Source organism: Elephas maximus, chromosome 10 (genome assembly GCF_024166365.1).
Source record: "Elephas maximus indicus isolate mEleMax1 chromosome 10, mEleMax1 primary haplotype, whole genome shotgun sequence".
In the NCBI taxonomy this organism is placed as follows: Eukaryota; Metazoa; Chordata; class Mammalia; order Proboscidea; family Elephantidae; genus Elephas; species Elephas maximus.
This window is the reverse complement of record NC_064828.1, coordinates 62,994,432-63,021,382: the sequence shown is the minus strand read 5'-3', so window position 1 is coordinate 63,021,382 and position 26,951 is coordinate 62,994,432. Positions and strand designations below refer to the sequence as shown.

General features: G+C 40.7%; 1 protein-coding gene across 7 annotated transcripts in view; it reads left to right on the top strand.

Moving 5' to 3' along the window:
- NIN (ninein) overlaps positions 1 to 26,951 on the top strand; it is a 118,070-nt gene that overhangs the window by 50,280 nt on the left and 40,839 nt on the right. For all 7 annotated transcript variants that reach the window (XM_049897921.1, XM_049897919.1, XM_049897918.1 and 4 more), the window contains 10 exons: positions 12,522 to 12,561; positions 14,104 to 14,294; positions 19,279 to 19,425; positions 19,934 to 20,101; positions 20,615 to 20,751; positions 21,089 to 21,229; positions 21,505 to 21,679; positions 24,639 to 24,749; positions 25,065 to 25,154; positions 26,439 to 26,577. In XM_049897921.1, coding sequence (XP_049753878.1) covers positions 12,522 to 12,561; positions 14,104 to 14,294; positions 19,279 to 19,425; positions 19,934 to 20,101; positions 20,615 to 20,751; positions 21,089 to 21,229; positions 21,505 to 21,679; positions 24,639 to 24,749; positions 25,065 to 25,154; positions 26,439 to 26,577 — 1,339 coding nt within the window. The remainder of the gene's footprint in view (positions 1 to 12,521; positions 12,562 to 14,103; positions 14,295 to 19,278; positions 19,426 to 19,933; positions 20,102 to 20,614; positions 20,752 to 21,088; positions 21,230 to 21,504; positions 21,680 to 24,638; positions 24,750 to 25,064; positions 25,155 to 26,438; positions 26,578 to 26,951) is intronic.

The following is a 26,951-nucleotide window of genomic DNA, read 5'->3' as shown; positions in this document are numbered from 1 at the left end:
GGCTGATTTTTCTTAAAGTAACTAAGAGTTTTTTTGATGAAGACAATAAAAGAATCCGAACCTGTGGTTGGAAGTTAAAGAGGAAACCTGGCTGTTATTATACAAGCTAGAGACTAGTTATAGCTCTAGGATAAATCAAGTAATCATTTTATTTATTTGAAGACTTGGGGTGGGCAGTGGAATGGAGTGGTATCACAAGAACCTGTTAAAGCTGTCTCCAGGGTGGCTCCCTTCCTTCTAGGATCTGATCAGTATGTGAGCAAACAGTCACCCAAAGATACAGAATAAGTAAATCTTCCCCTTTCTCTCTAGGGCTATTCCGTAGTGGAAGAGGTTGCTACAGGTAGACAGGAATTCATCCCTAGCCTCCTGGAATAGGTGGTCCACAACATTATTTCCTACATCCTTATTTTAGAGGCCCCTTTCCATAAGCAGAGCCAAAAAGAGAGGCAATTTTCAGCAATTGTAATGCTCCTCACTCTACCTGTAACCCTTCCCCATCAAGAAAATACTGAGATGCAGGGGAGTGAGAGTGATGCCATTATAGAGATCACTTTCAAGCAACTAAATTTATTTTCAATGTAAATCTCACATGAAGTTTAGACTTCATTAGTTGCGAGTGATTGGAGCCTGTCTCATGACTGTTCAGGGCACACCACTGTGATGTGCCCCGGTGGATGAGAGCCCACCTTGTTCTATGGGATAACAGATGTCCGCTGCCTTGGCCTTATCCCCTGGAATAGAATGTATGAAAATAAACCTTGCCACCAAAAAAAAAAAAAAATTTTTTTTTTATCAGGTAGGGTTGTTTTTTTTTTTTTTTTTTAAATCATGTTCATCTTTTGTTTCAGTTTATGTATGTTAAGGAAACCCTGGTGGCGTAGTGGTTAAGTGCTTCAGCTGCTAACCAAGAAGTCGGCAGTTCAAATCCGCCAGGCGCTCCTTGGAAACTCTATGGGGGCAGTTCTATTCTGTCCTGTAGGGTCGCTATGAGTCAGAATCGACTCGATGGCAGTGGGTATGTATGTTAAAGCCCTAACATAAATTGTAAGCATTTGAATAGTCTCCATCCCAGCCTCACCCCAGTACTTTTATCCAGCAATTAATTTCTTTCCTGTTGAAACAGAAAATATCTAGCCTAGCTACTAAGCATAAAAGCATGTCTCCCCTACCATCTTTAGTTTACAAGGCAATAAAGCCATTCCATAGAGAAAGGCACTATAATCTTATTAAATTTTCAGTTCTAAAATGTGTATTTCAGAATTTTGTTTGGAAATCCTGAAGCAGAATGTACTAATTCACAAGTGACAGGTAGGTTCTGCCATCAGGCTGAAATGTGCATTGGCATCCAATTTAGCGTGTTTATCTGACAAATGGGTCCCTTGGGAATCTGACCCTTCTTCTAGGGTGGTGTTGAAAGAAAAGTGGCGGTCTTTTCTTTTTTTGCAGGATCAGTTTCACTCAGGGCAGTTCCATTGGGCGTTCCGTTCTGAATTAATCCAGACTACAAAGGGCACATTCTTGATTCCAACCTAAAGTGTGATTAATGAGAAAGTTTTGGTTGTTATTGTTCTTGTTTGCTTAGTTAATAAACAGAAGTGAGTTTTTAGGCTCAGAAGAGTTTTTTGTTTTGTTTCGTTTTTTCTTTTATAGAAAATAGATTTTATATGCAATGGCTGCTGAACTGACCTTGAATTTAATGCTCAGATTCCTTTTTAGGGTAGGTTGAAGGAGAAAAATAATTCTCAATTCTACCCTTTATTACTCAGAACTGGGAGGAAAGGTCATACAATTAATACAACTGGGGCAGGGCCACTTTGCTTTTTGCCCTGGTTGAAAACAGGGGATACCTTGTTAACTGTTTTCCTCTACAGGGAATGAATTGGGTCTAGTGAGATTCTTATCAAGAGCAGGGGGCTTTAAACAATTATTTCTTCAACAGTAGACAATAGTAGTGTAAGCCAAAACCTCAGGTTTTCACATTGCAGTTTAAGTGAGAACCTGAGAGAACAGTTAAAGCCTATCGCTACATTAGCCAGAAAATCAAGTCTTTGTGTTGGGACTGTGGGGTAGGGCGATGCATGGTGGTGGTGGTTTACAAGTTAAAAAACGAAAAACTGTTTTTACTGCCCTACATAAAATCAAAATTCCTCAAGAAGTGTGAAACTGACTTATCTTTCCCTTATGTTCATTTTCATATATGTATAGCTTTGCAGCTAAACTTCATGAATTATTCATTTACATTGTATAGAGTCAATATTTAATTCTGGAGCAAACGTCTTTAAATAACTGAGAGTAGTACTGCTACAATCTTTTGTAGTTGAAACGGACCTGTGGTCTTATTACTCCCCGTTACAGTCCTTGACTATGAAAAAGAAAGCAAGTTCTTTACTGATACCATTTGTCAATTATTTCCACCAAAAGATGTGACCACATCAGGACAGATTTTTTAAAATGGAATTCTAGAGTTTCCCTTTGTATTTCTTAAATCTTATTAGATTATCTGGCTATTTCCAGAGATGCAGCACTCATTCCAGATACAGTAGTAGAGCGCTTGAAAGTGATATAAAATAGCCCCTTCAAAGTTAGTAAATTGTCTCTTGTCTTAATACAGACATTTTCGGACATTCAGGCTTTCGTGTCCTGGAAGTCTTCCCAACTCCGTCAGAGGGAGATTCCCTTGGTGGCCAGCCCTCACCCCTACCTCCATCCACAATGTCTAATATTGTCAGGAAGTAACTAAAACATACAACAAACAAAAAATTAGAAAGTTTATTTTAATGATGAGAGTAACATTTTTCAATTAGACCAGTAAATATTTTCTAAATAGAAACTCAGTAATTCATAAACAAATCAGCGGATACCTCTTAAGGAACCTGATGAGCAGGATACCATTAGCAGATGTATTAAAAAATCCCTTTCCAGGTGACGGAAAAATCTGGAAACAGATAGTGGTGATGCTTGTACAACATGATGAGTATAATTAATGTTACTGAATTGTACATGTAAAAAATATCAAATGGCAAGTGCTTCGTTATATGCATACTTAATTGATGCCTTTGAATTTATGGCATTGGTGAAGAATATCAACTATACCGTGGACTGCCAGAAGAACAATCAAATCTGTCTTGGAAGAAGTACAGCCAGAATGCTCCTTAGAACGAGGATGGCAAGACTTCATCTCATGTACTTTGGACATGTTATCAGTAGGGGCCAGTCCTTGGAGAAGGACATCATGCTTGGTAAAGTAGAGGGTCAGCGAAAAAAAGGAAGATCTTCTATAAGATGGATTGACACAGTGTCTACAACAATGGACTCAAACATAGCAATGCTTTTAAGGATTGTGCAGGACCGGGCAAGTGTTTTGTTCTGTCGTACATGGGGTCACTATGAATCGGAACCAACTCACTGGCATCTAACAACAACAACAACCAAAAAAAAACACTTTTTCCTTAAGTACTTTGTACTTTAAATCCAGTGAATCAAAACCAGTTCCCAACCATTGGTAGGAAAAGAGGCTAAAGGTTCAAGCTCTTTTTAAATTCAGCATTTCCTCATGTTGTCGGTAGTAAAGCCTTTTTACAAAGGTAGCAGGATGCATCTAAATGTGTGTATATTTAAAAATCATACATTAATGCTTGTTATCCTCAACACTTACTTGTGGCCTTTAACTGCTTTTAAAGATAAAGGAATGAATCTGCATTCTAGTCGTGACTATCCTGCTACTGAGCAGCTTGTCCCTGGATTCGGAATACAGAGCCCAGGAGCTGCCCTGTCAGGCCCTCCATTGCTTGGGTTGCCTTCAAAGGCAGGAGAGCAGGAAGTGAACTGCAGTCCTGGAAAGTGTGTCACAGCAGAAACACAGCCAGCCCTGTTGGGCACACAGAGCTCCAGTACTCTGCTTGGAGTGTGGGATTTACAAATACTTAGCACTGTTAGTGAGATACACCATGGAGATGGTGTTTTTTAAATCCAAAAGTTTTGATCAAGGAGCCCTGGTGGTACAAATGGTTAAGCACTCGACCACTAACCCAAAGGTTGGCAGTTCAAACCTACCCAGCAGTTCCACGGGAGAAAGACCTGGCAATCTCCTTTCTTAAAGATTACAACCAAGAAAACTCAATGGGGCAGTTCTGCTGTTACAGGGGGTCGCTATGAGTTGAAAAATGACTTGATGGCACCTAACAGCAGTAACAAAGTTTTGATCATAAGCATTCTCCTTAAACTGATTTCTGTTTTCTTCAGAGAAAGCTTGTCCCTAACTAGGTGGTGGTGGTAGCTGCTTTCTAGTTGGCCCAACTAATGGGGATCCTGTGCACGACAGGATCATATTACTCTTTTAAAATGGATGCTACAACTACATTTGTTTGGGGGGTGCTTTGCTATTCTACTAAATTTCCTTCCTGTTCTCTCCCAGCTTGCAAATCATTCCCTTTTTTAAAAAAACCAAAAATCTTCTTCATACTCTCAGGCCACAGACATCAGCTCAGCAACCTCTGCTGGGAAAGAATAGCCCTATGTGTGCCCCCATAATAATTTTAATTAGCCGTACATTCTGGGGGCACAGAGGTCTGGGCCGGAGCAGACGGTGTGTGGGGGCAGCGGCTGCACTATTGTGGGCAGGGATCGCACCAGGCCCACGGGCTGCAGATGCTGGCCTGGCCTTGGGGCTGGAAGCCCAGGTCAGAGAGGATCGAGCCATCTGCTCTGCAGTCCAGCAAAGCAGGTGTCCCTCCAAAGAATGCATTTGCAAAAGCTATGCCGCCTGCACATTGGTTGACGTGTGGGGCAACCTTGTCCAGCTCTGGGATGACCTGAGCACTGGCCACAGTGGCCAGTGTGACATTGAGATGCACAGCTCACAGAGTGGGTGCAGGGCTTCCTTTGTCTGCCTGAGGGGGCTGGGGGCTGCCTTCTGTAGCAGCCATTTTGGGCTGGGCAACCTCTGACCCTCTCCTTCTTGCTGTCAGTGGGGCTGTTGACCAGCACACGTGGCATGGTAATGAGGAAGCTCAGGAAGCTCCTGCCAGCTGCAGTTGCCCACGGGACCCTATGGAGCCCACAGTAGGGGGGTGGTATGTGGTAAAGGGCTGGTTTCTAAGTTGAATCAAAAGTTGGTTGCATCTTCATAACCAGCTGCCAAAGCTGTAGATTTTAAAGAAAGTCTCTTCCAGGTTCTTAAAACTGACACTGGTCTCCCTGCTGAGCTTCCTCTGCTGCCCTGTACTAGTTTTGAACACCTAAGTAGTGGAAATAGTAGCTGTAGTGTCTGTTTAACACTGTTTGCTTTTAATCTGTGGCGGGCACTGCTCTAAGTGCTTTATAGATATTAACCACGCCGGGGAAATAGGAACTGTTGTTATCCACTTACCCATGAGGAAACTGAGGCACACAGATGTTAGGTGACTTCCCCAAGGTCGTATAGGTGGTGGAGTTGAAATTGAACTCAGAGGAGTTCAGCTCCAGAGTTCATACTCTTAACCACGTGCCCATGTTCTGACTAAAATAATAATAGTGAGCATTTCCTAAGTGCCAGGCATATGGCCCCATGCCCATAAAGTAGGTGGGAGTATCAGCCCCATGTAGTAGATGAAATAAGGTACAGAGAGGTCACAGAAAGTGGCAGAGTCAGACTTAACCCAGACATTCTCTCTGCCAAACCCTTGTGCTTAACGGCTCTACAATTTTTGCCTCCAGAGTTGCTGAAGTCCCACAGAATGAACTGATTTTAAAAATTTATTAGTATCTGTTCTTCCTCCTTGGAAACCCTGGTGGCGTAGTGGTTAAGTGCTAAAGCTGTTAACCAAAAGGTCGGCAGTTCGAATCCGCCAGGCGCTTCTTGGAAACTCTACTAGGCAGTTCCATTCTGTCCTATAGGGTCGCTATGAGTTGGAATCGACTCGACGGCAGTGGGTTTTTGGTTTTTTATTCTTCCTCCAGAGCCCTGGTGGCGCAGTGGTTAAGATCTCAGGCTGCTAACCAAAAGGTCGGCAGTTCGAATCCACCAGCTGCTCCTTGGAAACCCTATGGGGCAGTTCTGCTGTGTCCTGTTGGTCAATATGAGTTGGAATTGTCTCGTTGGCAACAGGTTTGGTTTTGGTGTTGGTATTCTTCCTCCAGTGAGAGGCTATATAAAAATTCAAGGGGAGAAATTAAAAATTCTTTCTCATGAATTAGGTATTGAGAACCAGTCCCAGCAATTGTCCCTTCCCCTCACCCACCACCCCCGCTTTCCCAAAGATTTTCTTGATTATCTCTCTTTAAGTGTTCTGGGCTGATAATGTGTCTAGAGGCTGCCTGCCAGGCTTTCACTGGGCTTCGTAAACCAGCAGCAATTAAATGACCCTGTTCCAGAATGATCCCCCTTTTATTGGTGGTGTCCCAGTACTGCAGCCGAATGATCTAATCCCCCCAACCTTCTAACCTTCCTTTCCCTCCTTCTCTCTCTGCTTTTTAATTGGAACTACTGGCTCCAGGCAGTCAGAAGGAAAATAAATGAGCTGTGAATGAATTGAATCTTCCCCCCGCCAGCCCCCCTGAAATTGCAGTTTAATAACAAATGGTCCACTGCCATGTGCTTACATCCCTGTTATTAAAGGAACAGGCTCTTGGTGGAGACTGGGGAGAAGCATCACACATACCTGGGCTGTAAACTCCATGTCCAGTTGAGGTGGTCTTGAAAATACAGCCATTAGTGTTAGTTTGCTTCACTTCCTGGCAGGCCTTGTTCCAGCTGGGTCTTTGTTGCTTACAAACTGTCACTGGAGAAATGCTTGAAAACTGTTACCCCCAGAGATTTTAACACGTGGTTAAGTTATCCCTTACCTCACCACCCCCACTAGCCTTCAGAGTTTGTGTGAAATCGTTTAAGCTGTGGGTGCTGCCTGGGGTTTAGAAGGCTGTACCAAACCTGGTGGCATGAATGGTTTGTGCTCCACTGTCCTGAAGGTGGAAACCCTGATGGCATAGTGGTTAATTTCTATGGCTGCTAACTAAAAGGTTGGCAGTTTGAATCCACCAGGCACTGCTTGGCAACTCTATGGGACAGTTCTCCTCTATACTATAGGGTCACCATGAGTCGGGATCGACTCAACAGCAATGGGTTTGGTTTTTGGTTTTTTTATCCTGAAGGTTGATAGTTAGAGACCACCCAGCAGTACCATGGAAGAAAGGCCTGGTAATCTTTTTCTATTAAGATTACAGCCAAGAAAACCCTATGGAGCAGTTCTATTCTGTAACACATGGGGTCGCCATGAGCCAGAATCGGCTCAGTGGTATTGGGCTTGATTGAGCTGTCTCAAGAATGCCACTTAAGGTTGGTCTCGATTCCCAAGACAGGTGGTGTCCCTGGTCTTCCTACACTCTAGCAAGCTCAGAGGCATTGGCATCGGCAGGGGTCACCCTCCACAGCAGCACCAGGGCTTTCCACCAAGCTTTCTCCATCAGCCCTCAGCAGGAGGACGTTGCAGAGAGTGCAGAGTAGTACATACCAAAGGGAGAGAACTTCTTACCCTCCCCACACCCCCAAGTCACGGGACAGTAATTTGGTGAGAATTTGAGAGTAGGTGGACAAAGCAATATTGAAAGTTGTATGTATTTATACTGCATAAACAACATTTATAACAGTAAAGGAAATAAAGTTGTCTCCCATAGTCCCTCAGCCAAAATGCCCCTATTTTTATGATCTCTATTTCCTTCCAGTCTTTGTTTCATTATATAAATATTTTTGCAGTGGTAGTCATATTGTAGATAGCATTTTTGTTATGGCCTTTCATTTAACAACTCATTAGATGTTTTTCCACGTTCCTACATGGTTTTATAATTATACTTTTAATGACTCATTGTGAGGTATCATAATACTTTATGCCCCATTGTTGAACACTGAAATTGTTTTCAATAATTGACTGTTTCAAAAAGTGCTACAATGCACACATATTTATGCATATAGCTTTTTTTCTTTCTTTGATTTTGTTGCCTTCAAAAATCAAATGAGATGATTGGATCAAAGAGTATGAACATTTTTATGGCATTTGATACATAAAGCCATTTTCTTTATTAAAAGGATCATATATTGCTACCAAAAACAAAACAAAACAAAACCCATTGCTGTCGAGTTGATTCTGAGTCATAGTGACCTTATAGGACAGAGTAGAACTGCCCCATAGGGTTTCTAAGGAGTAGCTGGTGGATTCGAACTGCCAACCTTTTGCTTAGCACCCAAGCTCTTAATCACTGCACCACCAGGGCTCCATATTGCTGCCAGTTTATAATATATGAACAGGCCTGTTTTAAATCACACCTTTGACAATAGAAGGAGTTATATTTTAGATATTTTGCTTATTTAATAGGAATAAAATAATTCTTTGGTTTTAATTTATACTTTTTTGATGGCTGTTGAGATGAACCTCCCCCTGATACTTGTCAGTGTTGTCTATTATATGAATTATCTGTTTGTGTTCTTTGCATATCTGTTTGGAGACTTGATATTTTTCTTACAAATTCATATGAGTGATACCTCCCCAGGCCCATCTAAATTAATGTTTTAAACTTAAGCATGATAATAAGAAAAAATTCTGCAAATATAAAATTAATATATATTATATAAACACATGTTAAACAAAATCACACATTTTTATGGTGCTTTTTGTGTGCCAGGCACAATTCTAAGCACTTTATGACAACTCTATAAAATACATACTACTTTATTTCCAATTTATAGGTAGAGAAATTGAGGCAAAAGAGGTTAAGAAATGTGCCCAACCTCAGCCTGTTAAGTAAGCGAGGATTTGGAGCCAGGCGGGCTGTGCCTTAATCTCTTCATTCAATATGTTAGTTAGGGGTAATGATCAGGGAGAGAGGACAGCTGGGAAAAACTGTCCTGGAGGGTGAATCCGGAATACGTAGCCAGTCCCATAAGACTCAAAAGACACTGGAAACAGTATTTTGGAGTGTCTTGCTTCTCTGAACTAATTGCTCACTATTGTAAGATGAATTGAGAACTGAGTCAATAATTTTTTTTTTTTTTTTTTTTTTGCTGAAAGATATACACCTTTTGCTTTAGGAACTGTTACCAAGGACTTTTTGAAGTTGTGTTTGTATGTGTGTGTTATATTTTTATATCTATGTGTGCCAGCTGGGCTCTCTTTTGTGTTTGGGTCCAATGGTACATATTCTCTAGCTATTTCTCCCCTCAGTTTGTGCATTAAAAATCACCCCCTGCTTGTGATTTAGTAGTCTTTATTTTGACCAACTTAGATCTTAAGTAGATCATAAAAACCAATTTTGTTTTACATGGAGTTAATGGATTTAATTTGAGGGTGGTTCCCACTTACATACTGAATAATAATGTTTACAATTTTGGATGCCAAAGTAGTGTGAGCATTTAAATCATTTGCACTGTGAGTATAGAGGGACAGGCAAGCAGGATACTTTTATTAGTGAGCATTTAATGATCTTTAAAAATTTAAATAAACAGTTGAATTCTTCCCCAAAGCAACAATGTGGGGCGGGGGGAGGGAACCACCCTGGAGGACTACTTACTCCACCGTCTCCCCCATCACCACCACCACATCCCATATTTCCACCAGTTTGGAGATACACCTTTATGCAGAAATAGGGGCTGAGTGAGCTGATAAAATTATAATCACAAACAAGCCATCCAAAAATCACACTAAACCCTAATCCAGTTTCCATAGATACCATGTATATTAATAACTTTTAGTTGTAATCTGAATGAGTTATCTTTGAACATTAAACTTAACATATTTTTAGTTATGGCCTTATAGTGTTTTCCATGTGGCAAAAAGAATCCATTGTAGCATTGCCATTTTGGGATTTCAGTTTAGTGTGGCAAAATTTGGTGAACTCTGCCCAGCTACCACTGATGACTGCTCTGACAGGGAACACAACAGAGAATTCCTGATGGAGCAGGAGAACAGTGGGATGCAGACCTCGAATTCTTATAAAAAGACCAGACTTGATGGTCTGACTGAGTCTAGAGGGACCCTGGAGGTCATGGTCCCTGGACTCTCTGTTAGCCCAAGACTGGAAACATTCCTGAAGCTAACTTTTCAAACGGATTGGACTGGACCATAAGAAAGAAAATGATACTGGTGAGGAGTGAGCTTCTCGGCTTAAGTAGACATGAGACTATATGGGCGGCTCCTGTCTGGAGGCGAGAGGAGAAGGCTGAAGGGGACAGGAGCTGGTTGAATGGTCATGGGGAATATAGGGTGGAGAGGAGGAGTATGCTCTCTCAGGGGTAGAGCAGCTAGGAGTACGTAGCAAGTTGTGTATAAGTTTTTGTATCGGAGACTGACTTGATTTGTAAACTTAAAGCACAATAAATAAAAATTTGGTGAACTCTGAGTAGGTGCTGTCTTCCATATCTTCCTCAGTAAAATATAGAACTGTGAAATCATGCTATACAGCTATCCCTCATTTTAAGAGGAGAGAACTAGCATTCCTGAGTGTAGAGAAGAACTAAGCAGATGTGTTTAGGTTGCCTGAACCAAGAACATCAACTCATATCAAGCTACTGAAAGATAATGTATAACCTCTCTAAGAATTTTAGATGGCATGAGGAATTCAAGATCTGGAGGCAGGAGTCAATTAGTCTCCTTTTCCTGTTGAGTTTATTTCAGGATGCTAAGAAGTCAACTAGTCCTGTACAGGATCCTCAAATATCCATGATCTCTTTATAAACTTCTTGTTCAGCCATCACAGGAAATAAGATGGTTATTTGTTACCTACCAAAGGTAGGCTCATTCATAAAGTTGGATCTTTGGTAAGACAGGAGCCCGGTTTTGAAAGTGGAATTCACTTTTTCTTAACAGAGTTTCCTGCAATGGTTGTAGACCCTCCCATAGGAGTGATTGTTAGTTGCTGCAGGGGCCAAAGCTACTGCTGACCTACTTGCTCCCTCTGGTTGGAAGCAGACCTATACCATAGGTGTGAGTAGAGCAAAGGCTGGGTTTTGATTCTGACTTGTGCCCTTGGCTAGGTGCTCATGTTCTATACACAAGCTACAAGCATATGGTGTGGCCTTGGGAAAGACCCCATAGTACTATAGCATAATAGGTGGACAAAATGGTTCAGCTCAGACAAATTTCTCTACTTTTAAGGTAATTTACTGGTAATGTATAGTTTCTTTAACTTGAGCTTTCTAGTCTACCTGTTTTGGGTTGCATCTCAATCTTGCTTTCCCACAGACACACCAGACTCGTTCTTGCCTCTTTACTTCAGTGTGTAACAACTGCTCTTTTTTTTTTTTTCACTTGGCTGTTGTTTTAGTTTGCTAGGGCTGCCATAACAAAATATCACACGGTGCGTGGCTTTAAGAAATAGAAATTTATTGTCTCACAGTTTTGGAAGCTAGAAGTGCAGATCGAGGGCATGGGCAGGGCTCTCCTCTCTGTCTACTCTAGGGGAAGTGTGCATCTTATCTCTATCAGCTTCTGGCAGTCTAGGGCATTTCTTGGCATGTAGATGGATTCTCATATGGTGTCCTCCCTTTGTGTATGATTCTATTTCCATGTCTGTCCTCTTTTGTAAAATGACACTCAGAAGAGGTTAGGAATAGGACCCAACCTATTCCGGTATGACTTAACATCTGCAAAGAAAAATCTCATTTCTCCAGACAAAGTCACACTCACTCGTACAGAGATTAGAACTTCAACTTATTTTTTGGGAGGACTTAATTCAACCCATAACAGCTGTCTTCAGCTCATCCTTCAGATCTCAGTTTAGACATTGCTTCTTCTGGGAAGCCTACCCTGATCTACCAAGTCTAAAGTATTTCATTGAAGATCCTCAGAGCGTGAACTTCCCCATCATAGCACTTAATAACCGAAAAACCAAACCCACTGCAGTAGAGTTGATTCCAACTCACAGCAGTGCTGTAGGACAAAACAGAATTGCCCCCATAGGGTTTCCAAGGCAAACTGTCACGTCTTTCTTCTGTGGAGTGGCTGGTGGGTTTAAACCACCAACCTTTCGTTTAGCAGCTGAGTGCTTAACCACTGCACCATCAGGGCGCTTTAGCACTTAATACACTACAATATCGTACTTCCTGTTTTCTTCATCAGCATACAAACTTCTTGAGGCAGGAAGTATGTTTGTCCTGTTCACAGTCATATTCCCAGAGCCTGGCACAAAAGCAAGCACTCAGTAAACATTTATGAAGAACAAATTCATAAACGCATGCATACAAACCCTTGTTGGTTGATGGAGTCTGAAATTTTGCATGGTTTTATTTATTGTGATAGGTTTTACTCTTGGAAAAGTGATCTTGCAAATCCTTGGTATTTGGTTATATGGTGTTTCTTATGAATCTCCTCTTGATGGGCTGGTTGACTGAGGAGGACCCACCTGGATAAAAGTACTGGAGTGTGTGAAATCATGTACCCCTGCTGCTGAGGAGGATTTCAGAGCCCAAGAGTGACCTGGTCTTGGAGAATCTAGCATAGTTCTTCCTGTATAAGTTTTTAAGCACACTCATCTTTTTCTCTTGCCTTCTCTAGCACTGGAAGACGCAACGCAGCGAGGAATATGAAGCAGAAGGTAAGAGCTTAGTGTGTTGGGGAGGCTGGGAAGGAAGGGCTGCCATTCACAAAGCCCTCCCCACACTCTGCCTTCCTGTACCTCTTAGCCTTGCTCCTTAGAGCCATGCATACTGGAGGCCAGCTAGGAATCAATGGTAGGAGCAACAGCAGCAACAACAAAAATAATTTCCATTTGTAGCTCCTCATGTTAAAACCCTAGCATTTAACATTTTTTCTTAACAGGTGATGACTAAGATGCAGAACTCCACTCATGGGCTAATTGCTGTCTTATTTAGACTCTTTATTTAGTTCTTGAACAATCCTAAATAGTTAGAGTCGAGTTGATTCCAACTCGTGGTAACTTCATGTGTGTCAGAGTAGATCTGTGCTCCATAAAGGTTTGCAATGGCTGATTTTTTGGTAGTAGATTGCCGGGCCTTTCTTGCAAGGCACCTCTGGGTAGACTTGAACTGCCAGCGTTTTAGTAAGCAGCCAGCACATTAACTGTTTACACCATCCAGTGACTCCCCTAAACTAGATAGTGACCTAATTAGAATGTGTCCCTTGACAGGTTTCAGATGTATTTAAGCAGAATAAGAACACATTGATCCTCTGGCCACCAGATGGCAATGGGGTTCAGCTGACAGTCTCAGACTGCTTCACAGTCTGCCTGGGGTAACTGTACTTAAGCATAATTGCAATGTGTTCTCTAGGTTTCCAGCCTGAAAAAACACAGTAGTAATGGGCTTAATTTCTGTCAGTAAATGGCAGGGGTAGCATTAAATGCTCTTCTCAGTCCTACCAGGTTCTTCTAGGCATCCCAGTTATGCCAATAATTATCTCATGTTTGAGTGATGACTTTGCTGAATCTTAAAGATGTAAGTGGAAGATTTAAGTAGAAGTGGAAACTTTTAATAGAGGAGAAATAAGCAGTTTTGATTTTTAAATAAGCAGTTTGAGCCTTAAGTCTTCAAATAGAACTTATCCTTAATATGTAGGTAATTTGGAGCTTGCAACTTGCAATCATGCTTTCAATTTGGATTGTTTGCTTTCTGTAGATCAGAATATTTATATGTGAAAAAAATGAAAAAAGAGTGTATGTGTAAAGATTCAGGAGCAGGCTAATCTTGAGATTTTTATTAATGAAATTATTTCCTCAGGAAAAGCAGCTCTTTTCTAGAAAGAAAGTAGAGATAATACGATCTGGTAGCTATAGTTGAGACTGAGTTTATACAGCTCTTTGGAACGGCTCTCAGTGGATCTCTTACGATCACACTAAGCCTAAGTTTGTGCATAGTTTTCAGCTGGAATAAAACAAGCCTATAATCTCGTGCAGGATTGCATAAGAGATGATCAAAAGAATCTGTTTGCTCTAGTTGTAGCATAAAAACCAATGGCTCCATTTCATTTGAACTTCAGGATCAAATCAAAATAGAATTAACACTTACAGTCTTTTTCTTATGATACTTGTGTTCAAAAAGCACATTTTCCTTTGAGAACAGGCTTCTCTCTCTCTTTGCAATTCCTTTGGAGGCAAACACAGTACCTGCCTTTGTTTCAGGCCAGTTAAGATTTTGGAACCCAGATGATTTGAATGCCTCACAGAGTGGCTCTTCCCCGCCCCAAGACTGGATAGAAGAGAAACTGCAGGAGGTTTGTGAAGATTTGGGGATCACCCGGGATGGCCACCTGAACCGAAAGAAGCTGGTCTCCATCTGTGAGCAGTACGGTTTACAAAATGTCGATGGAGAGGTAAGCCTTCCAGTGTCTTTTTATTCAGGAATAATAATCATGATAATAGGTAAGCTGGCCATATTGTGGCTAGGAACAGTCATATTATGGTTTCCTACAGCATATTAAAAAAAAAAAGTTGCCATGGAGTCAATTCCTATTCGTGGAGACCACCCCATTTGTGTTAGAGTAAACCTGTGCTCCATAGGGTTTTTAATGGCTGGTTTTTCAGAAGTAGATTGCCAGGCCTTTCTTCCAAAGTGCCTCTGGATGGACTCAAACCTCTAACCTTTCAGTCAGCAGCCAAGTACAATAACCATTTGCACAACCAAAGGAATCTATTTTCTCTTTTTCCAAGGAAGTCAGTCATGAGAGTTCTGCTTTTCAGGAGCTTGTGTTGTGTGGTGGGAAAGAAAAAATGGCAGTAGTTGACACTTACTGAGCCCATACTATGTGCCTTCATTGTGCTAAGCATGCTACCCTGTGAGAAACTATCAGACACTAGCTCAGTGCAGCTATGATGTCAGGTGTATTTTTGGAGGTGGCATTCACAGGGCAAAATGTAGGGGAAGTGTGAAGACAAAGAGTTCAGTAGATTTGAGTTGAGGAAATATTTTGAAGGTCAGGCTGAGTTGAGGTTTTTGGAGAGATGATCTCAGTATCATCTCTGGGTTCTTAAGCAGATTGAGCAACATATAGGAAAAGCTTACTTGCTGAGGATGATCTGAGCTCCTTTATAGGGCATACTTACGTGGGGATACCTTGGGTTCGGTAGGCCAACCAGGAGCCATCATAATATTCCTATTATGAGAAAATGAAAAAGAGGCAGTTGATGGTTTTCAAAAATACAAAGAAAAGGCTTACAGAAGCCCCTGGAAAACTCTTTCTTGGTAAAACTCTGAACTTTACATTTTCTTGAGAAATTAAGAGGGGCAACTGGGAGGCCTCAGTGCACGAATAGTTAAGAAACATATGAATATTATTCCAAGTCTTTGAAAACAAGAATTGGAGAGAGTTGGAGGTTAGGGCTAGAGTTGTAGCTTTGGAAATCTTTGATTATAATGATATTTATTTGAAACCATGCTGTCTGCTTGCTCAGGGAATAAGTGGTATTATTTTCCCAAACAAGAAAGAGATTTATCATCATAAGCTTCCAAGTGGCCTGGCTTGCAGAAATGTTTTCTTCCTTCTCTCTTGTATTTGTGACCCATTATGTACCCTTTGATTGCTTTTTTAATGGCTCAGCAATATATTTTGTTTTCCCAGTGCTGGCTGTTGACTCATAAAATTAAATTCATCCTCCTAAATTATAAACTAGTGCAGTATACAGAGCCTTGGGTTGCTTTTGCCAAGAAATATTGCCCAAACTTGGATTATTTATCTAGAAAAAATTCTTGTAATAAACTGGAGTCCTTTGTGGGGAAGTTCTATTTTCTTGTGGTGGAGTTTCCAAAACTCAGGACAAAAAGTAGCACATTTAGTTATTTTCCTCTGGTCTGAGGATGACTAAAGAATCGCTTATTGAATATTAGCTTATACTTAGCTTTTTTCTTCCTAAAAAAAAAAATCATGAAGTACTATAGTACTTTGTATTCCTAGCTCTAGGCCACAGAACAGCTGAACGTTCAGGATGATCTCATCAACATACAACTTGGAATCAGAGTTTTCCAACTGAAGGCAATTTTAGATTAGTAACCCTCATTTTACAGATGAGGAAAGTGAGATCACTGCTGTTCATTGCTGTCTTCATGAAGGGAAATTAGATTCACTGTCCTATGGTTACCACTGGTATTCTGCTTTCCAGAAGAGAGGACAGCCGTAAGGCAGGGATGGCAAACTAGTGCCCTAGAGGCCAAATCCAGACCAAAGGCTATTTTATTTGGCCCACTCAGTGTTTTAAAAATGGAACTTTTCGCTGTACTTCTTAAAATTGGGATATTTTTCCAAAAATTAGAAGATTTGGTTTCTTTTGGCTGGCAATGAGAAGCAGCTAGCTCTTTGGAACAGAGCATGCACTCATGTGCTCAGTTCTCCACTCCTTTCTTTTAATATTTTATTTTATTTTTGGTGGCAGTATACACAACCAAACCCTACATCTATTCTCAATTTCTACATGAACAGTTCAATAACATTGGTTACATATTTCCAGGGCTTTGAAACGGTTCTTCCTGGTTCAGCCGTGGCCAAGGAAGCAAAACCGGAACAGACTCAAATTTTTAAAGGTGAACTGGAATGATAACCGGAGTGGGAAAAATTACAGGTAGAAGCCCTGCTAGAAATCTGATCTCCTTCTTAGAAAACAAGGGCAGTGTACTCATTGCATAGCAACCAAATCTCTTGCCTTTAGGGTTTTGAGCAGAGTTGGAAATAGAGGTTCCCCACTCAAAGACAGCAGTGGGCCACACCACTTTGAATGTTTGTCGCTCTCCGTATCAAAAAAACTCCATTGCAATCGAGTCAATTCCAACTCATAGCGACCCTATAGGACAGAATAGAGCTGCCCCATAGGGTTTACAAGGAGCACTTGGTGGATTCCAACTGCCGACCTTTTGGTTAGCAGTCGTATCTCTTAACCACTATGCCACCAGGGTTTCCCTGTTCTCCATAGTCCCGCCAATAATCCAATGCCAAGCATCAGGCTCCTGAAAGGGCTTACTATGCCTCGTCCAAGTCTCCCATTCTAGGACTTCGACATGTAATTTTTCCCATCTTGGTTATCATTCTGGATCACCCAAATTTAAAAATTTGGGTCTATTCCGATTTCGCTTCATCGGTCATGACTGAACTAATTGGAACTGGTTCAAACCAGTTTGAAGCCCTGCGTATTTCTCTTGTGTCACCATTCTCACTATCTACCTATATTGTCTCATCACCATTAATCTACGTTCTCTGCCCCCTTAAAGTTCTAACCTGTGCTTTAGATTAACTGTTGTCAGTTTAAACTCATATTAACCCATTACCATCAAGCTAATTCCAAACTCATATAGATAATTCTTTATAAAAGTGCTACACTCAAGACAAACATTATTAATTGAGCTAAACTGTTGCTTAGTTTAATGATGGCTTCATGGGATAATTTTGGCTCATGGCTGAAAGATTATTTCTGAACATTATATTCGAAGGTTTCTCCCAGGGCTTCAAATCGGTTTGTCCTGATTCACACCCCCGCTGAGAATTTGCATACTGAATCAGAATCTGCATTTTAACAAGATCCCCAGGTGATTCTTACGTGTAATGGATTTTGAGAACCACTGCTATACTAGTGGTTCTCAGAATTGGTCCCTAACCAGCACCATTAGCATCACCTGGGAATTTATTAGACATGCACATTCTCCTCAAAAGCAAAGTTCAGAAGGACAGTAGGGGCAGGAAAGCTGGGAAAATGGACACAGGGAACCCAGGGAGGAAGGGGGAGAGTGCTGACACAGTTGGGGATTTGCAACCAATGTTGCAAATGTTGAAATGAGCTGTATATAAATTGTTGAACGGGAAACTAATTTGCTCTGTAAACTTTCACCTAAACGACAAAATGTTCCCAAAAAGAAAGAAAGAAATGCAGATTCTCAGCAGGAGCTCAAACAGGGTATTTGGGATCCGCATTCTAGTGCAGTATGTCCCAACTTATATATTGGAAAGCCAGCCATCCAAAGGCCTGGCTGGTGTATCATGGGGAGCAAAATTGTTTCACAGTTCTAGATGCTGCCCTTGCATAGACCGTAGCGGGTGCCCCGGTTGTCATGTAACCTGCATTCTTTTCATCCAAACCCTGCCTATCCACCCTCTTCTGAACCCACATCCGTTTATTCACCACTTGCCCACTATTCCATCTGAAATAAATGATAGGACTTACCTGCTCCAGCACTGTGAATAGATCAGGTGATTGGTGTTTAGGCAATCTGGATGCTATGGGTTGATTTGACCAAGGTCACATAGCCAAGCAGTAGCAGCATGCATCTAAGATTAGAGCCCAAATATTACTTTAACTTCAATCAGTACATCTGGATTTTACTATAATTTCTGGTTTGATGGTCCTGAAAGTCTCTTCCTCTAAGGTGTTCTTTTGGTTTATAAGAACAAGACAGAGAAGCTAAGGAATCTTGGGATCTCAGAGTCTTGCCGAAATACCATTCCTGTGGTTTGTTCATAAGATTGTCTATTAGGAACTTTCGCTTTTTCCAAAGATTTTCACTCTTTACAATGGTTTTCTTGTCTCAGGGTATCCTAAAGTCTCCAGAGGAAGTGGTATAAAAGCAAGAAAAGACACAGATGTTTTCTATTGGATGCAAATTGGAAAAAAGCTTTTGAGATAAAAAGAAATGCCTGAAGCACTTACATAAAGAATAAAATCAACAGTTATGAGATGATAGCAATCTCGAAATAGTCCTGACATATGTATGGTGTGCGTGCAGTGTTGTTCCAAGTAAGGTTCTAAACCACAAGGCGTGGGTTCCAGACCCAATGCTGACATACCAATTTCAAAAATCCAGTATAAGCACAATTATCACTTAGAGTCAACATAATAAAAAGACAAATTTCTGTTCTGACAACACTGGGAAGCTGTATCCTTATATTTTTAAAGTAATCTTTTCATTTGTAAAAATAACATGTAACAACATTAAATAATTGCCTGACCTGGGAGTGTGAGTAAAAGAGAAAATTGCTAAATTGCTAAAAAAAAATTGCTAAACTGCATAATTAATTTATAAATTTATACATAATTAATCACATAATTTATAAATTTATTGCTAAATTTAGCATAATTGAAAATTGCTAAATTGTGTACGATTATGAAGATGTTGAAAACTGACTTATATCGTGTGAGCAAGGAGGATACATCATTACTGGAAAGGGAAGTAAATTCAATGCAATGAGAGTGAAGGGACCTAATTTGTTTTCTGGAGTCGTGACATCAACAGTGGCACTGGTTTCTGTTGACCAGATGTGTACTTGGGGTCTTGGGTTATTTTGAGTGAAGTATTTAAGATCTGTGGTTACCCTTTTCTAGATGCTTGAAGATGTCTTCCATAATCTCGATCCTGATGGTACAATGAGTGTAGAAGATTTTTTCTATGGCCTGTTCAAAAATGGAAAATCCCTTACACCATCAGCATCTACACCATATAGACAGTTGAAAAGACACCTCTCGATGCAGGTAAGAGATAATAGGAAGTGGTTTCTTTGAGGGTAGAGGTTAGAACCTATTTGAATAATTTTTTAATGAATTAATCTGTCATCCAAAGAAAAGTACTGAAAAAGAGAGAAGAAAAAGAAGAATAAAGGGGGGGGGGGAAAAGAGACTAAACCATTGGGAGGGAAAAGTTGGGTTTGAGAAATGACCATAAATTGCACAGTGGGAAAGCCACTAATTATGCCTCTTAGTGTCACCTCTGGATCAGAAGAATCCTGGTGTTAAGCAGAGACATATCTCATCTATGTCACAGGACTCTCTACAAGGCCAGTTGTTTTTGATAAGCTTTGTATACTTGGCTCATTTGGGAGAGATCAAAGGGGCTACGTGACTCCTTTTTCTAGCAGTGTATATTAGAGAAACATGCCTCTTGCTCCTTGTGGTTGGGACTGACCCATTCCAATTTTGACCAACATCTTGTTGAAATGCCTGGGGTCAAGCTGACCTTGCTCAAGTCTCTTCCTTCTTCCAGTCTTTTGATGAGAGTGGACGACGTACTACAACCCTGTCGGCAAAGACAAGTACTATTGGCTTTCGAGTCTTTTCCTGCCTGGATGATGGGATGGGCTATGCATCTGTGGAGAGAATCCTTGACACCTGGCAGGAAGAGGGCATTGAGAACAGCCAGGAGATCCTGAAGGTGTGACATCTAAAATGGGAGTACAGTGACAAATCAGGAAAGAGTCGTAAAATCCCAGTGTCTTTTGAAACTCTGTGATTTGATTTGATTTCTCCTTAATGATTTCAGAAGATCTTCACAAGGTCTTTAGAGATAAGACAGCTTTTCTTACCCCCTTTAACCAGGAGTCTGTTGGAAATTGCTTTCCATGTTATTAAACCCCAAATTATTGACAAGAGAAAGGCTCTGGTTTGATCTCTGGCTGGTAAAAATTAGAATTGTACCGTTGTGTTTATTTACAGCACCAGACAGTATTTTTAACAAACATACACATAAGCATGTTATGGTTTCCTTAGAGAAAACTTACTTATGTTCTAGAATGAAGACTGTTCCTAAGCAGTCACTAAAGAAATGCAGTCATCCACTTTTAGGCCATAAATTCCGTTACCTGAGTTTGTATGGCCTTCACATTTTCTGCTTTCAGAGCATAGACTTTGTGACTGTCTTGAACTTATGCCTGGTTCTGATTTCTAGGCCTTGGATTTCAGCCTTGATGGAAATGTCAACTTGACGGAATTGACGTTAGCTCTTGAAAATGAACTTTTGGTCACCAAGAACAGCGTTCACCAGGCAGCTCTGGCCAGCTTTAAGGCTGAGATCCGGCATTTGCTGTGAGTTGAGCAGAAGGTTCGCCTGCTCCATTCCCTTTCCTACTTGTCCAGCAATTCAATCTGATGCCTGTGGCAAACATTCTCCGTTCCTATATGCAAATGTGGCTAATTTTCTATCCTCTAATTACTTCATAAACCTTCCTTAAACTGTAGGAAAATGAGGTAGAGCTTAGATTTACATGTAGGTTTTTGAAGGGAACTGTGGAATGCCTTTTTGTTTTTTGTTCGGTTGTCTTGGTTTTGTTCTTGAATTGAAGCAAATCAGGTGAGAGCTTTTTTGGATCTACTTGTTGCTTAGAAACAGTCTTCCTTTAACTCGGTTTATTTCTGATTCTAGGGAGCGAGTTGATCAAGTGGTCAGAGAAAGAGAAAAGCTACGGTCAGATCTGGACAAGGCTGAGAAGCTCAAATCTCTAATGGCCTCAGAAGTGGACGATCACCATGCAGCCATAGAGCGGCGAAATGAGTACAACCTCAGGTGCGACTGGTAGGGCGAGAGCCTTCCTTTCCCACACCCTGGCCCAGGGTAGTGTGTCTGTAGCTGCAGTGCCAGAGCAGAGCAGAGGGGGCGCTGCCTGCCTCTTTAGCCACACCTGACCGCAGTGTCTTAGGTTTGGCCAAGCCTAAAGAAAAGCAGGACACGCTCAATAATTTTTAAAGATTCTTTCCATCTCTCTGTTTCCATTTTTGATGCAGCCTCATATAGACCTCTGACGGAGCTGATGGCAGTTTGTCGGTCTCTCCTTCCCACAGGAAACTGGATGAAGAGTACAAGGAGCGCGTAGCAGCCTTAAAGAATGAACTCCGGAAGGAGAGAGAACAGATCCAGCAACAGGTGGGCAAGCAGCGTTTGGAACTTGAACAGGAAATTGAAAAAGCAAAAACAGAAGAAAACTACATCCGGGACCGCCTCGCCCTCTCTTTAAAGGTAATAGTCCTATTAGTATTCTGTATCTCTGCTGGACTACTATGTGGAAAACCAAGGCTGTGTAAGAGGGCAGGTCTGAACAGGTTCAGTCCAAGGATTCCTTTAAGTTTGCCTAGCTGGGCCATGACCCAGACAAGGCCCCTGCTAGGATATGGATTTTAGGGGTGTCCAGGCTTCTGGTTTGCCAACAGCATTGATGAGAACATCTTGTTCTTCTTTCCCCTGAAGTTGCACTGGGGCCTCAGGGCTGTTTGGTACTTGGTGACACTGTCACCTTTCCCCACAGCTGCTGTTCCAGCACCCCCAGGCCCCTATTTTCAGCAGACGACTTCACCTCCAGCTACACAGAAGCCTTCAGCTTTTCTTCTCTCTACCTCCAAATGAGTCTTTTCCCTGTTACATCCTCCCCTCCTTTCCCACTGCCTCAGTAGAGGGAGTGGTCCTTCTTGTTATTGGATAATATGGTATGGTATAATCTAGAGATTAAAGGTGAGCACTCTGGAGCCAGACTGCCTGTTTCAAATCTGAACACCACCACTTACGTAAAACCTTGGACCTGTTTGTAATGTACAAAATGGGCACCATAATAATGACTACCCCATGGGGTTGATGTGGAGATTAAACGAGATGATACATATACAGTGTCTGGAAACTAATAAATACATATGAAATACTCTTGTTGCTATTATGAAAGGTCCCTGAAACCACACATTAAAAACTGAGCTAATTACCTCTCCGTAACTACCAAACTGCTTCCTCTACTGACTTTTCCCTGATCTGTGCCATTGCCATGTGCTGTATGTCAGAGTCATCCTCACTCCTCATCACTAATCAGTCTCTAAGTCCCATGACGCTGAGAGATGCCTCTCAGTTTTATCCCCTTCCTCTCCGTTTTCACAGCCTCTGAAATAGGGTCAGAATTCATCATAATTTCTCAACTGACTAATGAGCATCCTGAGCACTGCTTTACTCCATCTGTATCTTCCATCTCTTCAGCCTCCATATGGTTACCAGGGGTTCCAGGGGTAAGGTTGGTGGTTCAAACCCACCCAAAGGTACCTTGCAAGACAGCTTGGCAACCTGCTTCCAAAAGGTCACAGCCTTGAAAACCCTATGGAGCAGTTCTGCTCTACACACATGGGGTCGCCATGAGTTGGAATCAACTCAACAGTAACAAACAACAACAACATGGCTACCAGAGTTGTCTTACTAAAAATCAAATATAATCATGATTGTAAAAACATGTTAGCACTGAAGGCCTCTGAAAGGGGGCTTATCATCACTCCTTTCTAACCTCAGCTCCTGCCAGCAACTCCTAGCTCCATGTACCTCAACCCCAGTGAACTTCCCATCAGCAGTCAGCTCCACAGCGGATAGGTCATGATAATACTCCTTCACGGCTTTCTCTAATACTGCAGGCCAAGTTAATAGTGCGTTTCTTATTGTGTTATAGAGTTGTATCTGTATCTGTCTCACCATGTCCAGATCGTGTGTTCCCTATGGTCAGTAACGATACCTGATGTGTCAGTTTCCAGAGTACCAGCTCAGTGTCCAGCACACAGAGATCGTTTCCATTGTTTCAGCATCTACATTTAGATACACTTTGAATTATTAGAGTTATAGAATTGGTATTTGGGGGAAGATAGTATTTTTCTATCTTTAATGTTTCAAGTACAATCTTTTTCACATATTGCCATGTGAGGGTGTGAACTAGAGTACATTAAAAATGTACTGGCTTTATATTCTTTTGGCAAAATACACTTTGAAAATAATGTTCTTCCTGTCAGCCATTAACACTGGAATAGAAAATAATGTCGAAGCAATGGCATGTCTGTATGGTTTTCCTTATTTTTTTTTTAACAAATGAGTAGAAATCATACTAAAAAGTACTATATATACAGACCCTTTTAAATGAAAAAAAAAAAAACTTGTGGATTTTCAGTAGATATGTTATTATAATAACTTAAGCAAATACAAATGATGAACAACTTACAGTGTCATTTTTACATATTTAAAACCAAAAAAATTTGTAAACTAAATATAAACCAAACTATAATATCATTATAAAAAAAAAATTTTTTTTTTTTTTTGTAATATCATTAAATGAAAACCGACTGTAGAGTTATTCTACTTTTTATAGTTTTTCTGAGTTCTCTTTTGCTGTCAGTTGAACAAAGTATTTTGTAACCAGTTTTATTTGGCCATGTATTGAGCCTGTTTTTCGTGTCATTAAATATTCTACTGTAGTGCTATTCCGTACAAATATAATATGAGCCACATATGTAGTCTCAGATTTGTGAGTGGTCACTTTAATAGGTAAATAGAAGCAGGTAAAATTAATTTCAAATCATTTTATCTAATCCAAACCGGAAAAAAAAAAACCAAACCCATTGCCGTCGAGTCAGTTCCAACTCATAGTGACCCTAGGATGGAGTAGAACTGCCCCATAGAGTTTCCAAGGAGTGCCTGGTGGATTCGAACTGCCAACCCTTTGGTTAGCAGCTATAGCACTTAGCCACTATGCCACTAGGATTTCCTTATCTAATCCAGTATCTCCAAAATACTATCATTTTGACATGTAATCAATATACAGAAATTACTGAGATATTACACATTTTTTGTATTAACTCTTTGAAATCTAGTATATATTTTGTGTTTACAGCACATCTGAATTTGTCCTAAATATATTTCAAGTGCTCAATAGCCACATGTGGCTGCTAGTGGTTATCATAGTGGACAAGAGCACAATTCGACAGGGTCAAAAAAAAAAGGAGTCAGGTTTTTGGGTTATAAAATAGAGCCAGATTTTGTATTTACCTTTGTCTCTTTTCCATTGTAACCCTTCCAGATAGGCAAATTTTCACAATCTAGAGCACTCATTTATGCTTCATATAAAATGATACAACCACTTAGCTATTTTTTAATCCGTGTCACATTTCATCTCCCCAAATTTCTTCAGGAAAACAGTCGTCTAGAAAAGGAGCTTCTGGAAAATGCAGAGAAATTGGCAGAATATGAGCATCTGACAAACAAACTACAGCGAAATTTGGAGCATGTGTTAGCAGAAAAGGTAAATCTAATTTCCTGATACACAGCCCGAAGTGTAGTTTACTCAAAGGAGCACCAGGGAAATTTCCAGTAGGGAATTTGTTAAGTGGCTAAAGGAAGATGTCATTTCTGCGGGGAAATGCCAGGCATCTGATCCCTGTCTTGGCTGAGCATGTCCCTGTAGTATGTTCTCCAGTTGGTGGTGTTTCTGCATAAGCGTCACATTCCTTTCATACTCGGGAGGCTGGGTGAATGCCAGAAACTGGGGCTTTTGGCATGTTACAGGTCAAAGAAGGACATTTGGGAAAAATGACAACATTGTCTTTTCTTTTTCTAGTTTGGTGACCTTGATCCCAGCAGTGCTGAATTCTTCCTGCAAGAAGAGAGGCTGGCGCAGATGAGAAATGAATATGAGCAGCAGTGCAGGGTAAGTGGCTGGAGAGAACTTGGTAGATGGAACAATGCCTAGGTTCAAATCCTGTTGCCACCATTTACCAGCTTTGTGACCTTATGCAAGTCACTTAATCTGTGTGTGCCTCTATTCTTCATCTATAAAATGGCAAAAATAAGAGTACCCACTGAATAGGGTTGTTGGGAAGATTCAACGAGTAAATATAGGTAAAGTGCTTACAACAGTGCCAGGGACATAGTAAGCACCGACACAGACATTAGCCATTAATGTTGTTACTCAGTATCCTGAACTACTAGGGAATCATGCAAACTGCATTTAAGTCTTCTTAGTCCAATTTTTTAGTCTAGGTCAGAAATTGCGAGTGCTTACAGGAAAATGGGTTTTATTTCAAGTGGAAGAATTCCTGGTCGTGTTGATGGCCTTATTCCAGAGTTAGACTTATTCTGTCTTGGGGTGCTCCCTACCCTCTCCAAATCCATCCCTTACTTTATTTACAAAATGCAAAGAAACCTCCCATCAAGTCTTTAGGTGGTAAATGAATCCCAATACCTACCAGTAGGGGCAAAAACATCCTTGTAAATAACAAGAATCTTTTAATTTTTAAAAGTAATTTCCCAAACTTTAGGCATTTGGGGTTTTTTTTTTTTTTTCCTTGAAACCACAAACACTTGTTTAACAAGGTAAGTAGAACTGGATTCTAACTGCTTTAGATGAAAATTGTAATTATGCAGAGGTGAGGAAAACAGTGACCTTTTTATGTGGTTACTCACAGCCTGCCTTTTCAGCAAATACATGCATGCATTTTAAGAAAAGAAATTAAATGTATCTGTTGCTTTTACCATCAAGTTTTGGCTCTAATCAGGGAGAAGTGTTTTCTCTAAATGTCCTTTAATTTAATGAATTTATCAGTAAAACCTGTCAGCTTTACCTAAAAAAAGCACCCCAAATCTATCCACTTCTTTTTTCCACAGCTTTGCGTACTATACAATCAGCCATTAAGAGTGTACAATTCAATATCTTATATTCACAGAGTTATGCAACCATCACCACAGTCAATTTTAGAACATTTTCATGACCAAAAAAAAGACCCCTCTACCACAACTATAAATAATCTTCCCCATGTCCCCCGGTGCTAGGCAACTGCTAATCTACTTCTGTTTCTATAGATTTGCCCATTCTAGGCATTTCATTTTGTCCTTTGCAGCACAAAAAGTTTTTAATTTTTATTATATCCAATATTTTCTGTTGCTTGCGCTTCTAATGTCATATCTAAGACCTTTGCTGGTTTTTCAATCCCAGGTATTACAAGACCAAGTGGATGAACTCCAGTCTGAGCTGGAAGAGTATCGTGCACAAGGCAAAGTGTTCAGACTTCCCTTGAAGAACTCCCTGTCAGAAGAGCTTGATGGTAACAGCGGTGGCATTGAGCCTGACCAGGGTAAACATACTCAGACACCACCTTGCCAGAGTCTCTGCCTTTGACCTTTGTTTTTAGAATCATGGTTGAATGTACGATTGCAAAATTTTGGAAAGTAAAAAAAAAAAAAGATTTTGGCAATACTATTTTCTTGAGCTGTTTCACTTGTGGTCTGGTTTTTAGTTTGTCCTTGAAGTCTTTATGAGAATATTTCCATCTGATTTTGGTATGCATCAACAAAGGAATGGAAAAATAAAACCACAGGGTGTTTGCTATGTTTAAAAGAAAACAACGAAAACTGGCCACAAATCTGAGAACCTAGGCCTTTGGAGTGTTAGAGTGCAGGCATGAGCTATTGCTGAATCCTTCCTTTTTAAGACAGTATCTATCTGGTA